Here is a 15,135-nt window from a genome sequence, read left to right on the forward strand (position 1 = left end):
CCAACGAGGCACCATCCCCTCCAGCCCATCAGGGGAAATGTCCAGGTACAATAGTGGGGCATAGTTGGCTGTCAAAGTCAAAATGCTTGGTGCATAGTCAGCCGCAGTGAATAAACCAGGATTAAGGGGACAGAATGCACTTTGGCGCTATGCCTGCAGAATAGTGCTAGCTACAAATACTCCTTTGCGTGCCTCCCAGTATTCTTTGACAACATGGTGTCAACAAATTTCCTTGCCTGTCCTTACTGTGCACAACTTGCAGCGCTTGTACCAAGCCTTTTGCATAGGTTGGAGGTGGTGGGTGGTGTGCAGAGGAAGACAGAGCAGGTGGATTTGATTCTCCACCATGAGTTCAATCATGTTCACAGCCATGTAAGACCTGTGGCTGCTGCAGATAAGGAGGATAGGCTTGCCAGTTTTGTTCTGAGCGCAAGTCTATGGAATAAACATTTTTCTAAACCACTTGGTGCAAAGGAAATTATTAGTCCATCCATTTTCTGATGTGGTTAGCCTTGAAATTTGTTAGTGGAAGATTGTATATAAAAATGATATTTGGCAAATTCATAAAATGTCAGGGTGAACATCACATGATTCTGGATCAATTATTGTTTCTGCAAATATAAACCTGGGGGGGATGCTGCTACCAACTGCAGAATACATTCTATTACTGTTACAAGCTCCAGGGTAAACAATAGGAGGACTTACTGAGGAGTCTCCTGGATCTATTGGGTTTTATATACTAATACAGGGTGTTTGTACTTATGTACTATACAGTTGATGAAAGCAGTGACTGATGATGTCATAGGGTGCAGCCCATGTGACCAGCTCCACTGCGTGAGAGAGTTGTATCTAAAAATAAAGAAAAGCAGTGCAGAAAGTGGAGTTTGAACAAAAGGAAAGTCCCACATGGCATGAGTGTGTGGAAGCTAAGAGAAAAAAAAAGTTGAAGTGGAGAAAGAAAGATATAAGTTCAAAAATTGTGTATTGTAATGTTACAATTAATATACCAGCACCTATTTTACGCTTCACTTTTCTGTACTTTTACTTTTCATTTTCCAAATCATGTGACTGATCACATGACCTCATGTATTGTAGTATATATACTGGAGCAATACATGGGGAAGGACTCAGCAAGTCCTCTCCTAGTGTATACCAACATTAGTGAAGACAACCTCCCTCCTTTGATAGGTTGTACACTTCCCTTCTTACCATTGAGTTGTAGTTAATTGGGCTGTTGGTGAGAAGATGAATCACAGTGGGAAGATAAGGCCCTATGAAGTTGCCTTCTGTTTTGAATGGGGGGCATTGGTAGCAAGAGAATTGACGACAGTGAGCTTGAGAGGAGTGAGCTTGATGGGATCACCAAATAATCATTGTGTGTGACGCCAAGCCTGCCAAAGCGGAGCTATGGGGCTTCAATCCCAGTGAAAAGTTGTTCTATACAATTATGTATAAATCCATATCAAAATTGGCAAACATGTTTGGTAAGATCCAAAAAACAGCCTCACATGTGTCAAGATCAGTCCAGAGCACAATCATCATCGAGATCATTGTGTTCAACGCATAACTGAACTCAATGTTACTGAGATTGTTGCAACTCGAAGCAAAACTCAGTACATGTATTAGGTTAGCTCATCCAATATCCTCAACTCGGTACACAAACTCACTTGCAACTACAGATAGTTAATTGTACTAGTAACTACAACAATGCAAGCCAATTCTTCCCAAAAACAACAACACTTGTGTGATTGTGAAGAATGCTGCAAAGGAGCTAGACTTGTCTCTGAATGAACATGGTATTGACATGCACCTTATTGCAGAAACCCTGATGTTCCCATTAATCTGCAAGATGAAGAACATCAGCTAAGACGAAAGATACCAGAAGGACTCTCAAGTTCCTCAAGTTCCAAGTTGCGTGAAGACTCAATTCAACCTTGTGAAGTCACAGATATGGAGCAAAATGAGGTAAGTACATTATGATTGACAAATTATGACATTTGTTTATAGTATGAGAAAACATGCATTGGCCAGGGCTTGAACCTGGGACTCCAGCTTTCATGGTCTGGTGCTTTACCAACTAAGCTACCAAGGCGTACTTGGAAAGCATACTGATTGGTTGCATGCCCAGAAGGTCCAGAATCACTGTACACGGGTGCGGATCCCATTGTGTTGTGATAATGATTTCTATTCTACAGTTCAAACTCACCTGTACAAGCCGGGTCTCCTACCTGACCTGCATCAAAAACCATTGTCAAGAGCATCTTCCCCAGAACAACACGACAATCTCCCCCCCACCACACGAGGTCTTGACGATCAGGAAATCAACAATTTTGTTAATACAACCAAACTTCAAGACATTCAAACTACCTGGTCATTTGTGAATGCAATAGGCAATGCAGCAACTGTTGACAATATGTTTGTTATCACCGGAGCTATCACCAAATATAGATAGGCCCTATGATGGGATTGGTTACAATACTGTAATGGGTCAAATCAAAGAGCTCGAGATGATGATCTTAGAGTATTTTACCACGCATATTTATGTTTTTGATTTTACTGATGGAGCGGCTGTATTGCTTGGTTTATTTATAGGAAAACATCTGCTCCAACTAAAATGGACGTTGATGAATTCTCTATAGACTCATCTGAGTCTGCAAAAACAAAGAATCTTGAAGTTTTGAAACCCGAAGATTACCCCATGATAAAGTTTTGGTACCGGAGCCAATACAACATTTCAAAGAAGGTCAAGAAGGGTTTTACCGTGATTGCGGAACCAATTGCGGAACCAATTTATGGCGCTGTCATGCACCAAAGTTGATTGGTAGCATGGACAGGTGTCAATAACGAAGCGAATATTCAAAAAGACTCGCCTTTGCGCCACACAGGCACAGTGCCACGTGGAATAGTAATTAATATTGCCCTTTTCGAACTTGTGGCTGATCAGCACCACCTCTATTAGGCAATCCAGTCACGCTCACCTTTGCTTTTCCATCCAGTACTTTCCGCATTTCGGCATTTCGGCAAATTTTCGCGTCGCCACTGGCTACACATTGCATTGCGCCCTCGCTTTTGTCGTTTCCCTTACTCCCCTTCCTTTGCCTAGCCCCACCATGGGCCCCTTCCTCTCCTTTTTATTCTCACCTGACGGTCGTTTCTGGATCCCCATTCTAATCCACTTTTTCGTCACCTCCACCCTCCTCCTCCTCATCTTATTTGCACCCCCACCATTTCTGATGTCACCACTTCCTATCCGCTTCCGTCGCCGATCCGTTGACTACCACGTGCCACTGCTGATATCAGCAAAGCCCCGGCGGCCAGTCCAAATAGGGCAACAGGTCCATCTTCATGACATCGATCTGCCATCATATACTATCAAAACATCGGTCGCTCGCCTTGCCTGGTTGGAGCGTGGGTGGGTAGTTTTTGAGCTGGAGAAGGTTCATCCCCTTGTGTCGCCCATGTTCATCGCTGTCCCATTCACTTGGGTACACTTATCTTTTGTCCATCGTCTTCGCTACAGCTACACCTACCACACGCTGCCTGGGACTCACTTGTTCCAAATTGGAACTACTCCTCTCCCTCCCTCGTTTGATCAGGTGGTCCAACGCAACCAGTCCATTGGTAAGGCCATGGAACTGTCGGATTTGGACTAGGTGGTGGACCGGTGGCTCCAGTTTCTTTTTCTTCAGCAGAACATTCATTTACAGTGCGATTATTTTTGATTTTTGAATCATTTTTATGGACACATATTTTTTAGAATGCCTGACTGACAATAAAGGAACTGTGTTGATACTGATAGTGTTTTGCCTTGCCCTTTTTTTACTGCATCTTCCCATGACATCATGATTTTCCTGCTCTCTTTTTGCTATTGGACTTTACTTTATGGCTGTACAAACCTGTGACATTACTCACAGCATTCATTGTTCTATCTCTTTCTTTTCCTTTTTTGACAATCTTATCCTGTACTACCTACGCAGGATTCGTCAGCATACATTCCTTCCTTCATGTTCTTTCTCATTCTTTTTGCACAGCTATACTGTGCATAGCCTACTTTTCTCTTACTATATAAACCCCTGTATTTTACCTTGTAAAAACAACAACAAGAACTCCAATCCAGACTTCCTGTTTACTCTCAAGTTCACTACTCTGCTACTTGTGACCCAGTGTGGTCACAACACTTCCCACTTCTACCACTGTTAACTGCTGTCATCATCACTCGTCACTTTTTAAAAGTGATTGTCATCCCTTTTGATTAGAGTCCTTCTGAGCACTACAGTTTGTGCGTCAGGAGCCTGCTATCACTGGGAACTTCGTTATCTCATCATTCTCAAACCTACCTTGTGCTACAATTAGCAAGGTAGTGCTCATCTATACTCGTCACTAAGTCCCTATCTTCTATAAATTCAACTATCCCTCCTCCTCAAAACCCACACCCATACATCTCTGGGTTTTACTTTGAAGGATCATTATATGTACCACCCCACGAACAACCAGACCACTCCACTGTTCTAGGAGGCAAAGCCCATAAACAAGTTCCGTGGAATCTGGGAGGATTGTGTGTTAGTTTGTTTTGTGTGTGGTTTTCTAACAGCAGTTCTCAACATCGACAGCACAAAAGCAGTCAGCTCAAAATTATTGGCTAATAGACCTGCTCGGATGGCCGAGGGTGTGAACATTTCATACCCGCATATCAAGGATAAGCATGGTGTGCCTGTGTCATCGGATTATGCCCATAAAATGCGGCTATTTGCATTGAAGATATTCCGTCACTTGCACAGGAAATGCACCACTCTGAAAATGTAGGGCAAGGCTCTCATATGGGATCAAAAATTTTACTGGTCACAGATGGAGTCAAACTTTGAAGAACTGCAATACTGTGATTTTCACTGGAAAGTCAATCACCTGGCAAGTTGTACGTACCCCAGTTGGTATTGATATCATGTCAAAGGATTGCACCCGGTTACCCCGGCGACAATTCGGTCCATTTTGGTTGGGACAATCAAGCAGGTGTCCAAAGAGGTTAATGTATCGCATCAAGGAGATTCAGAGAGAGGTTCTACGCCTGCTTCTACTCATTCAACTTCAGTGGATCCTCTATACAGTGTAACAGTATGTTTCTTTTGTTATTCTTATATCAAGTCTAAGACTCTCTTTCACAGATAGAAAATCCTTTGTAAGTTTCTACACAGTAAACTAACACTCATATTTGCTTACTTTTGACAGGTCCAACCTGATCAAGTATAGCCAGACAGAGGAACATTGGTGTGTATTTACAGTGCTACATTTTCTATACTGATACTCAGCCTCTCCAGCTCATCTTCTGCTGGTGCTTCTGCCTCTGCCTCATCTGCCTCAAAGCCTACCACGAATATAGCAAAAAAACCAGGACCTGGAGTATTTCAGCCTTCAAAAGCTTTCACCACATAGTGAGTTTTCATGTTACTCTCAAGGTTTTTGCACTAACCATTCATTTGAACAGCAATTACTGTGGTATAGAATGGCTGAAGGAAAATCCCAAGGGCACACATGAAGAATTCAAGGTGTATTTTGGGGCTTTTAGTAGCTACTTATATATGTGTGGACATGTGTTAGCCTTGAGGTGCTGACTGATATATGTGAGGTTACAGCATGGTGCTTGGTAAGTAGTCACATGACGGGATAAGATAAATATATAGATAAGAGCAAGTGATTAGATAAGGAGAGATAACTTATGTGGTAACAATGTCACGATCCTATCCAACACACACTGATATCTCTTCAATTGAACATCTTATCTATACTGATATATATTTCTCAGGCAGCTCAGGATACCGCTACCAAATAGGCACTATTTTTCATTACTCCTCGTCTGTCTTCTCCTCATCTGTATTCTGCTCATTATACATGTATCCTCTGTAATGCTGTTTACATTGTTCTCACTCTGTGTTTTTTATATTGAAACAAATAGAATTATATTGATATTCTCAATCTTTTACCCTGAGATATGTCTACAACAACATCTATATGATTCTATATGATTTTAATGCTATGAAGAATCTCTATCAAATTATATAGAAAAATTTTGTGAATACTGCCAAATTTCTATATAATTCAATACAGGCCGATGCAATTCTATATACGTCGATTTTTGATTCCAAATTCAGCTGACCTGTTGGTTTGTTGCATTGGTGCATCATTTTCACAAATTATACAGATTTATATAGAACAACTTTTCACTGGGCTTTAATGATTATCTTGATGCATGATTGCCTGTTTGGGTCTTGAAGTTGCAATTTCTCCTCGTTCTTCCATCTGCAGGTGCCTCAAGGCTTTGATCAACTCAGTAAGCACCTAGCATCATAAGGGTTTACCTGTTGACATTTTTTAGAAACTTTTGTGACCTTCCCAGCACAAGATCTGCCCCAATTTAGCCCTCTTTGCCTCAATTTTCGCACTTTTGGAGGTCAAGACCGTAGTGTCAGGTCTGTTTTTATCGCTACAGGTAAGATATTCACAAATTTATTTTACATTTAGGTTTGTTACATTATATTCTACCTCTGACAAATTTTTAGAGGGTTGTACAACGATTGTTGAGCCTGTAGAGGCTCAAGAGTATAAAGGGTCCAGATTGCAACGTCTGTCCAACGATAGTATGGAAACATCTTGAAGAATGAGGTTGCAGGAGGAAATTTGGAAAAGGTGGCTTGATAATAGTAAATTTATACAAATAAATTGCTCTCCGGGCACTCCTGGCCCCGTGGCGGAAGTTATACCATCATTTGTATATATTATATGGTAAGAATGTGGTACGAAGGCTTGAGGTGCAAGACATTTGGAATAATGATGATTTTTAAATTACAAGTGTTGAAGTAATGCACACTATACAACTCAAAGTAGGCATGGTTATCGTCATTGGTTCAATCAAAAAACTAACCAAGGGTTTCTACAGGACCTCACTAACACTCTTCTTCAAAATGCAACATGATACTTGGATCATCAAAGGGGCACTGCAAGATGAATGGTTTGATTGCATTGTTTATGTGTTCTTGAGACAACTCATTTTCATTCAAGTTCATTGGTGTTAATTGGAAGCAAGGGAAGTATGGGGTGTTGAGAGGTGTATACTGTTCCTGCACATAAAGATGTGTGTCTGTGGTACTATGAGGTTCGATGAAAAGAGATGGCACTCACGTGCCAAGTGCGGATGGTCGGTACGAATCACTGGGGCCAAAAGTAGTGTCAATAGCTGGTTCTGAGACCTGGTTCCCTATAGGCTCGTACCCAGCCAGATCACTGGGTTTAATTTCGGTTACTAGCCGAAATTATCTTCGAGCACACCCAGTGAACGGCTGGGACCGCTCATCGCCATTTTGTGAGGAGGATAAATTCCTCACCAAAGATGAGGTGGGGACTTAATCGTAGGGACTCGAAAGCCATAAAAATTTTCCCCCCAAGTTACTATACAAAAAGGCAATTTTGTAACTCGTAGAACACATTGAATATAGGAAATTTTTGCGACTTTTTTTGCAAGTGAACTTTGCCAGAAAATGGTAGTGACAGCGATGACAACCTCACCTCAAATTTTTCCAAAAAATAACTATTAACAAAAAGTGATCTACTGGTTACAAAAATGCTTTTTTGTATACTAAGTTTTTGACATTTGTTTCTGACTTCTGAGTCCCTACGACAAAGTCCCCACCTCATCTTTGGTGAGGAATTCATCCTCCTCACAAAATGGCGACGAGCGGTCCCAGCCTGCTCGCAAATTCATATCGGCAAATATGATAAGCGCGAGCTAGCCGAGCAGGTTGGGGACGAGCCTAGGTAACCTACGGTACCAGGAACAAATAAATATTGTTTACCAGTCACAAACAAACCTAAAAGTGACCTTGTCACAATCCGTACCCCAGGGCCCCAGTACTACTCGTTGCTGGCACAACAACCTTTATAAATTTTGTTGTAGTACTAGTAACTAGCAACATAATGTAAATAGTACCGTATCAAACAACCAAATTTCCATGGCTATCAACATACTAGTATTGTTGATGAACAGGTTGGTCACCAGTCTCGTCGAGGCATAAGGGTCCGGAACATAACGTTAAATAACTACATGCATGATGCATGGAAGCGAAGTACGATTCCTATAGTATCATTTACCTCGTGTGGCAAGGATTGTGTGGTATACATTAGTGTCTGTAATAATCATGAATTTTGTGGATAGACCAGCTCCATGTAAGCGTTAACCGTTCCAAAGACCCAAAAACCGAGATGAAATCGCTCAAACAACAGTATTGTTCTGCTGAGCTTTCCTGTCACGCTTCTTCTGCTCCTTCTCCTCTCTCCTCTGCCTTTCTCGCCTGTCTTCGTCAACAGGTCGCCAGTCGCCGAGCATGCCAGTGTCGAATCTCTCCCTTACATTCAAACCCAGTATTAACGCAAGAGCCACCCATTCGTTCAACATGTGGAAGATGTAGAACTCTGCTTTCTCGGAAGGAGTGTTGAGAGATCCCTGGGACATGGATGTTAACGATGTCGTAGTGTTGTACATGACTGCAAGGCGGTATATGGCAGATGAAGACTAATACATAGATGAACATTTAGTGAATAGCCGATCAAGCTGCCAAGGTATGATCAACTTACCAAAAGCGCACAGATTGAGAGAAGTAGCAAGGCAGGGCTTGTCCTCACTCTTGGAATCGTTTTCATAGCCCACATAGTCATCGAAACGACGACAAGGATGAGAAACAAAGCGACTGCAGTGCTTACATATCTAAAAATGGATTTACTTTAGCACAGTACATTCTATTCATAGAGCATATAGCCTTGCCTTAGTCGCATAACTTCTTGCGAGGTACTTGCACTGTCTAATACTCCGCGATAATGCGCATTCCCGATAATTCCAGGGATGGTTGCGACGAGAAATGTCAGCTTTGTCACGTCGATGAAACGACGATAAAAATTTCGCCTCCTTGGCTGATCTCCCTGAAATACACCATCCAGAACATGAAATGATGTACTCGGTGAAGGTTTCCACACCGACGAAGTAGAGCCAACAATATCAGAAGAGGAACTTGGCGTATCTGGGTGATTCGTTGGTCCCAGCGTAGAGTTAACAAGAAGACACCGGAGGAGATTCATGACGTCTTGCATGATGCCAATGAATCCCAAACCGATGGTAACTTGCATGTAAGCTGCGATAGTTATTGACTCCCTCTTTGAAGAACTATGGGCCTGCACGGCTCTGAGAGAGAATATAACGAGCCTTGTTCGCCGAAACATGCGGATGAGCAGCCGCATGGCATGTCATACATTCAAATTCACGTACCTCTCGATGGCAAATACAGTTGATCCCACTAGCAAGACAGTGCGAGACCGCTTGTCCGCGATTCGATAGGCCGCCACGGGAAGGAGTAAGCCATATAGCACGGCAAACAGGACAGACGGCGCGAAATCGGAAGGAAAGGGGACACCACCGACAGGTGAAGGAAATGCAATGTTAGAAGCCATCGTAACTGTGTACGCTCGCTTTAGGTTTCTTGAAAGGACGTACACTCGCTGGAGTATCAAGAAAAAGAGGAAAGAAAACACCAAGAGACGGGGTTTCCGAATCATTTAAGTGGTGCTAGAGGAAGAGCGCAGGCCCATTGAACGCTGCGCTGTGCTGCGCGTGGCCTGTTGCTTGTAAGTGTGCTGTTCTATGCATGGCACGCTCATTGGGTGTGTTTTTGAGTCAACCAGAAGGTGAAAGGCAGCCTCGTGAACGTGTTTAGTTGCCAAATCAGTCATGGCTGTGCTCCCGGCCATTCACAGCCGCCACACTCATCTCTTTTTCTTTCACCACCAGGACACCGTCCTCAGAAAGAAATGAAGGGTCTTGCGTTGAGATACTCGCCTCTTAGAGTGCTTCAGCCTTTAGAAATCATGCTCAAATCTTGAAGCTCTTTCTCCGAGATCACCTCAATATTCCGGAGTCCAACGTATCTTCGCCGCGGCAACTCCGGGACCTCCCTCTTGTTTTGCTCTATCCTCTTTTTGATCTCCTCAAATTCGTGGTCCTCTGGATTGAAGATACCGACGTGGCCTCAGGGTTGACTAGCTACAGTATATATGTCCTGTCAATTTTGCACTGGCTCATATCCTCGCTCTGCCTCGCGTCTACGTGTACTCCAGTGAGCCCAATGGTTCAAAACGGCATTTTATTTTCATATTCGCGTTCATGGGGCACATCATGTACCCCCACTTTCACCACGCATTCAATTTTCGACGTCTCTCGCAATGTCTCCAACAATACAAAGTTCAATATTACTCATCGAACGTACGTTACTATTATCCCCTCTTTTTAACTTGGAAATATTGACCCATTTCCGCGGTCTCGGGGTATGTTTACGTATATGCAAGCGAAACTCAAGATGAGTCTTGTCCCAACCGTACGCTTCCTCATCACTGATTGTGGGCGAACTTGATTGATGCTAGAACTCACGGCAGGCAAATGCATCCAGCCAGCGGCGACAAGGTGAAGCTTGTCGCACTTCTTGTCACCCCAGGTGACCGCCCAAAAATGAATGATTGCACCTTCATCTGACCGAAATTGGTCTTCAAAAGTATGTTGGAGGAAGTTTTGGAAACCCAAATGGGATTAGCTCAGACTTTTGAATTGCGCTTAGCCATAAAACTATCAAGCGAGTTCGACCATTTTGCAGATGCGGCCTTGTATTCATTTACGTTCAAAGGGACGAAAAAATGGTTACGATAGGCTAGTAGGTGAAGCCTGCTTATAGATATCTAAACTGGGTTTGGCTGGAGCACAAATGGTCAGCAAAGATTGGGTAATGTTGAGGAATAACACTGAACCTGCGGCAAGAACGGGGTGTGTCACATACATAATCTTCACGAGCGGGCACTAACCAATTGCAATCATGTGCTGTTCAATTTCTGTTGAGACTATCTCAAGACGGTATGGGCGAATTTTAAACGATTTCAGAGACTGATTGCAATACTTAAGTACGCCCAAGGACTGGGCTCCATAAATGCTTGTGACTACATGGTACCAGGTCCAATAATAATTTTCACCAATATAGTGCCAGATAGTCAGATAGTGCCATGTTTGACATTTGCTCCCGCGAAACAAGGACCGCAAAAATCGGAAAATTCCTTTTGTGGCACGTAGTAGTAGTGCAATACCACTACGATGACTGGAGCCCTACTACGCTGCTTTCGCTTTGGTGATCTTTAAACTCGAAAGAACTACAGTACTGTTGCTAATACATGATCTATCAGCGAAGGGTCACGATAATCCTGAATCTGTAGTTGTAATCGCTTACGACGTCAAGCGGGTCAACTTCAGTTACTGATCGAAAAAGCCCTGAATCTGGATACAAAGTTTGGATCGCGATCGTATCTACGGCTCACATGCATGCTACTACTATAGCACACCGGAATGTCAGCATCTTATCTAAATTATACTGAGTATGGCTCTGACAGCTGACAGCGGTCGATTTCATCCAAGAACGCAGGGAACGCCATCTGTAGAAGTAATAGGCTCAAATTTTAGGTCAAGTCCATACTAATCCACAAAATCCCATAGCTCTAAAAAATTTTGACCGTGATACTAGGCCGACTTGCGGCATTCTTTTGAATCACACTCCCTACTTTGTTTTTCTCTCACCAGTACTATGTCATCGTTATTTTATACCAGCAAACGGGGCCGTTAACACCCATTTTGGTGGAATCGCCGCATTGATGCGGCGAAGTCTTGAGCCTGAGGAGTGAGGTACTGTTTGTGTTACGTTTGACATTACTATATGTTTCCCAGCCGTCTGACGATCTTCTTCAGATGAAACGCGCAAACGTATATTTATCGCTAAGACAACTTCATAGATTGAAGAACAAAATTTTTATGCGATTATAATATGACATGACTACTACCTTCAAATCAGGCGAATCGTCGAAAGCGTATAAAGTAAGCGTAGCCAACTACATATACCTATCACACAGATCGCAGACAAAAACTTCGCAACTGTTAACTATGCTCGTCAATCCTCGTATCATCTTCAATGAGATCCCAGTTGGCTTGCCTGACACCAACACCCTGGTCGTCGACAATTCGCAAAGCATGGATCTCGAAAGCGTTCCAGTGCAAGGCGGAGTCCTTGTCAAGACTCTCGCTTTGAGCTTGGATCCGTACATGCGCAATCGCATGAGGCCAGTCGACGTGCCAGGGGATATGCCCGCCCTCCCTCTGGGAGAAACGTACGTCCTCATGATGACTCTTTGAGCCACTCGTATGGTGATACCGTCTCCGTTTAGCGTCACAGGCTTCGGTGTAGGGGTTGTTCTGCGATCTGAGACACCGTTGATAAAGGTGGGAGACCACGTATACGGATTTATGCGTGAGTTCGCCTTCCTCCCATGTGCATTGCCCGTCGTCTTGAGCTGATATGGTGTAAATTATGCAGCATACCAACAGTACATCGTTGTGCCTTCGATAGGCGCCAATTCTTTGGCTATGCAAGGGTTGGGACTGCAGGTACTCGAAAACAAGTACAACGTTCCATGGCGATACTATGTCGGGATCTTAGGCATGAGTGGCCAGACGGCATACTATGGCCTTAAAGACATCACTAATCCCAAGCCGGTTGGTTCTTTCCGTATACTGTCGTTTGGACAGATTTATCAACTATCTCGCTGTAGGGAGAGACACTATTTGTTTCCGCTGCTTCGGGAGCTGTTGGCCAGTAAGTGTTCTTCGACGGTGGGGCTCGTAAACATATTAATATTCATATTCCCGCAGTTTCGTCGTACAACTTGCCAAAGCACAAGGCCTGAAAGTTATCGCGTCCTGCGGGAGCGATGAGAAAGTCAAGCTCGTCCAAGGTCTTGGCGCTGACCACGTGTTCAACTATAAAACGGCGAACACAATGGAAGAGCTGAAGCGGCATGGACCGATTGACGTGTACTTTGACAATGTGGGAGGAGCGACTCTTGAGGCTGCCATAGAGAATGCTGCGCAGAAGGCTCGGTTTGTGCTCTGTGGAATGGTAAGTCAGTATAATACGGATATGAAGAAGGCATACGGGATTCGCGTGAGTGTCTTCTTGCTCCCAACTGCATGACGGCTTGGTTGACATTATATTTAACGCAGAACCTATGGCTTCTGAGTCGGTACAGAGTGAAGTAAGTCGTTGATTTTGTCGTCGTCGGAAATTTTTGAGAGCTTATGCGTTTACAGGATGGAGGGTCTTATCATGACTGACTGGGTCGACAAGTATCTCGATGAATTCCTCGAAGTCGTGCCAAGGGATCTCGCATCAGGCAAGCTGAAATATCTTGAGCACGTCTACCATGGGATGGATAAGGTCGGGCAAGCGTTCGTGGATCTCTTTACTGGGGGAAATGTTGGAAAGTCCGTAATTGTTCTGGAAGAGGAGGACGCCCATTAGCTCCGCGTGTGGTGGTGACGAGTCTGGTTCAGGAACCTGGGTGTACTAGTATATCCAACGCGCTCGATGACGAGAAGAGCAAACAAAATGCGCACCACAGGATCACACATGACTTGGGGCGTCATGTCATTGCAACGCCTCTGATGTGGGTGCAGTGCTGGGAAGCATTTAATTCAAATTGTATGAATTGTTCGCAGTCGAGTCTGTGTATGTATACCAAGTCGCAATATATTTGTCTAGTTATGCTAATTTGTTGTGCTGGAGCTGTGCATGCCCCGCACTTATGGACTGAGTGTGAATTGCCGTGACTTATGGGGCTCACTGAACAGGATGCACCCGGTCCGGGGTGCCTTGCCAATAACGGCTTACCAAACTGGGATGGAAGTACGTCATAACCAGACATTTATTCGCGTCCGAGTAGACTCCTATAACGTCATATGCAGTATCTGGTTTGCTTTAAAGGCTCTCGCTGTGGCTTGATCCTGTGCAATCTGCATAACTGCGCAGTCTCTTCCTCAAAATAAAAACCTGCAAGTCCTTTCCATGTCTTTCCCCTCATTATATCTGACCATCACACCAGCTCAGTAACGCTAACGAGCCCCTAAACTAATCATGGCTGCCACTGGTGCACTCCCTGGCCTTTTCTTCTGCTTCGCTGCTATGGTTCTTCTTATATTCGTATGTTTTTTTTGTGGTCTTTCGTTCGATTCACTACAATATCTAATCTTACTCTCTAGGTCTCTGTTTCTGCACCTGTATGGGATCGCATATCGTTTCTAAATACGAATGTGGGCGGAAGCTCTCTGCAATTTGGTGTGTTCGGTTACACCGGTTCACAGAGAACAGTAGGATACTATTTTCCTACGAAGTATGTGGATTTTCTCCCTCTGGTCTCGTTTAGTCGCTAATCACCTGTGAACTCAGCAACTCTCAAATAAACACGAATGTCATCCACAACCTGACCTACGTCCTCATCCTATATCCCGTAGCAGCGGGACTCTCAGGCCTCTCAGTCCTTTTTGGCATATGCGGAGCATCTTATCACAGAGCAGGCACCGTATTCATGTCTCTCCTAGCCGCGCTAGCAACCCTATGCACCCTCGTCGCATGGGTCATCTCAATGGCACTCTTTGGAATTGTTCGCGAGCGTCTGCGAGGTGATGGCATACAAGCCAACTGGGGAAATGCCAACTGGCTTGCACTTGGTGCTCTCGTCTCGCTGCTTGTTGGGTTCTGCGCTTCCATTTGTGGGGTCTTTGGCAATTACAGGAGGAAGAGAACTTTCTAGAAGGCTAGCAGGTTGACAGGCTTGGTTTCAAGTTACTTGGACCAAACGATAACTTTACGAATGGATTTCACGAATTTGAACGACGCTTTTTTTGCTCCTGCCCAGCTGTATCAACACCTGCCTTGTATCGCTGCTTTCGTTTTGGACTTGGCCTGACTGGCATATCTTATTAGGAAATTTCGTTCATTTTAAGATACCCTTTGGATGTTGACTTATGTTTTTTACGATCTGTCCCGTGTATTTATCTTATAGTCCATAAACTAGCTAGCTATAAATCAATTATTGCTGTTCGTCATGCTCTTGATGTGAATTTTGTTCCCTGTACAGAGTGATTTGCCTTGAAAAGTGATGGCCTTGGTGATGGCACTGATAGAACCGAGATATGTCCGAAGGTCGGACAAGCGTCGGACAAAGTTCATGTTGACTCAA

At 43.8% G+C, this 15,135-nt stretch overlaps 5 protein-coding genes across 5 annotated transcripts; 3 read left to right on the forward strand and 2 right to left on the reverse strand.

Moving 5' to 3' along the window:
• Positions 1-2,785: 2,785 nt before the first annotated feature.
• SERLADRAFT_388315 (uncharacterized protein) lies at positions 2,786-3,211 on the reverse strand (the record flags this gene model as incomplete). The annotated part of the gene is made up of 1 exon (XM_007317868.1): positions 2,786-3,211. One exon carries the CDS (start codon positions 3,206-3,208, stop codon positions 3,044-3,046), a length of 165 nt encoding a protein of 54 aa, XP_007317930.1.
• Positions 3,212-4,845: 1,634 nt separating this feature from the next.
• SERLADRAFT_408061 (uncharacterized protein) lies at positions 4,846-6,646 on the forward strand (the record flags this gene model as incomplete). The annotated part of the gene is made up of 9 exons (XM_007317869.1): positions 4,846-4,912; positions 5,087-5,109; positions 5,160-5,173; positions 5,224-5,262; positions 5,304-5,426; positions 5,480-5,540; positions 6,298-6,322; positions 6,368-6,461; positions 6,514-6,646. The coding sequence occupies 9 exons, from the start codon at positions 4,846-4,848 to the stop codon at positions 6,644-6,646; spliced, it is 579 nt and encodes a 192-aa protein (XP_007317931.1).
• Positions 6,647-8,257: 1,611 nt separating this feature from the next.
• On the reverse strand, positions 8,258-9,715 carry SERLADRAFT_415233 (uncharacterized protein; the record flags this gene model as incomplete). Its single annotated transcript, XM_007317870.1, has 4 exons — positions 8,258-8,557; positions 8,620-8,749; positions 8,807-9,241; positions 9,305-9,715. 4 exons carry the CDS (start codon positions 9,589-9,591, stop codon positions 8,258-8,260), a joined length of 1,152 nt encoding a protein of 383 aa, XP_007317932.1.
• A 1,346-nt stretch (positions 9,716-11,061) lies between these two features.
• Positions 11,062-13,570, forward strand: SERLADRAFT_415234 (uncharacterized protein; the record flags this gene model as incomplete). Its single annotated transcript, XM_007317871.1, has 10 exons — positions 11,062-11,201; positions 11,257-11,418; positions 11,486-11,749; positions 11,813-12,228; positions 12,286-12,368; positions 12,435-12,613; positions 12,670-12,713; positions 12,770-13,016; positions 13,121-13,152; positions 13,208-13,570. 7 exons carry the CDS (start codon positions 11,894-11,896, stop codon positions 13,416-13,418), a joined length of 1,131 nt encoding a protein of 376 aa, XP_007317933.1.
• Positions 13,571-13,911: 341 nt separating this feature from the next.
• Positions 13,912-15,005, forward strand: SERLADRAFT_466483 (uncharacterized protein; the record flags this gene model as incomplete). The annotated part of the gene is made up of 3 exons (XM_007317872.1): positions 13,912-14,096; positions 14,156-14,286; positions 14,343-15,005. 3 exons carry the CDS (start codon positions 14,031-14,033, stop codon positions 14,704-14,706), a joined length of 561 nt encoding a protein of 186 aa, XP_007317934.1.
• Positions 15,006-15,135: the final 130 nt, after the last annotated feature.

Source organism: Serpula lacrymans (assembly GCF_000218685.1).
Source record: "Serpula lacrymans var. lacrymans S7.9 unplaced genomic scaffold SERLAscaffold_6, whole genome shotgun sequence".
Classification (NCBI taxonomy): domain Eukaryota; kingdom Fungi; phylum Basidiomycota; class Agaricomycetes; order Boletales; family Serpulaceae; genus Serpula; species Serpula lacrymans.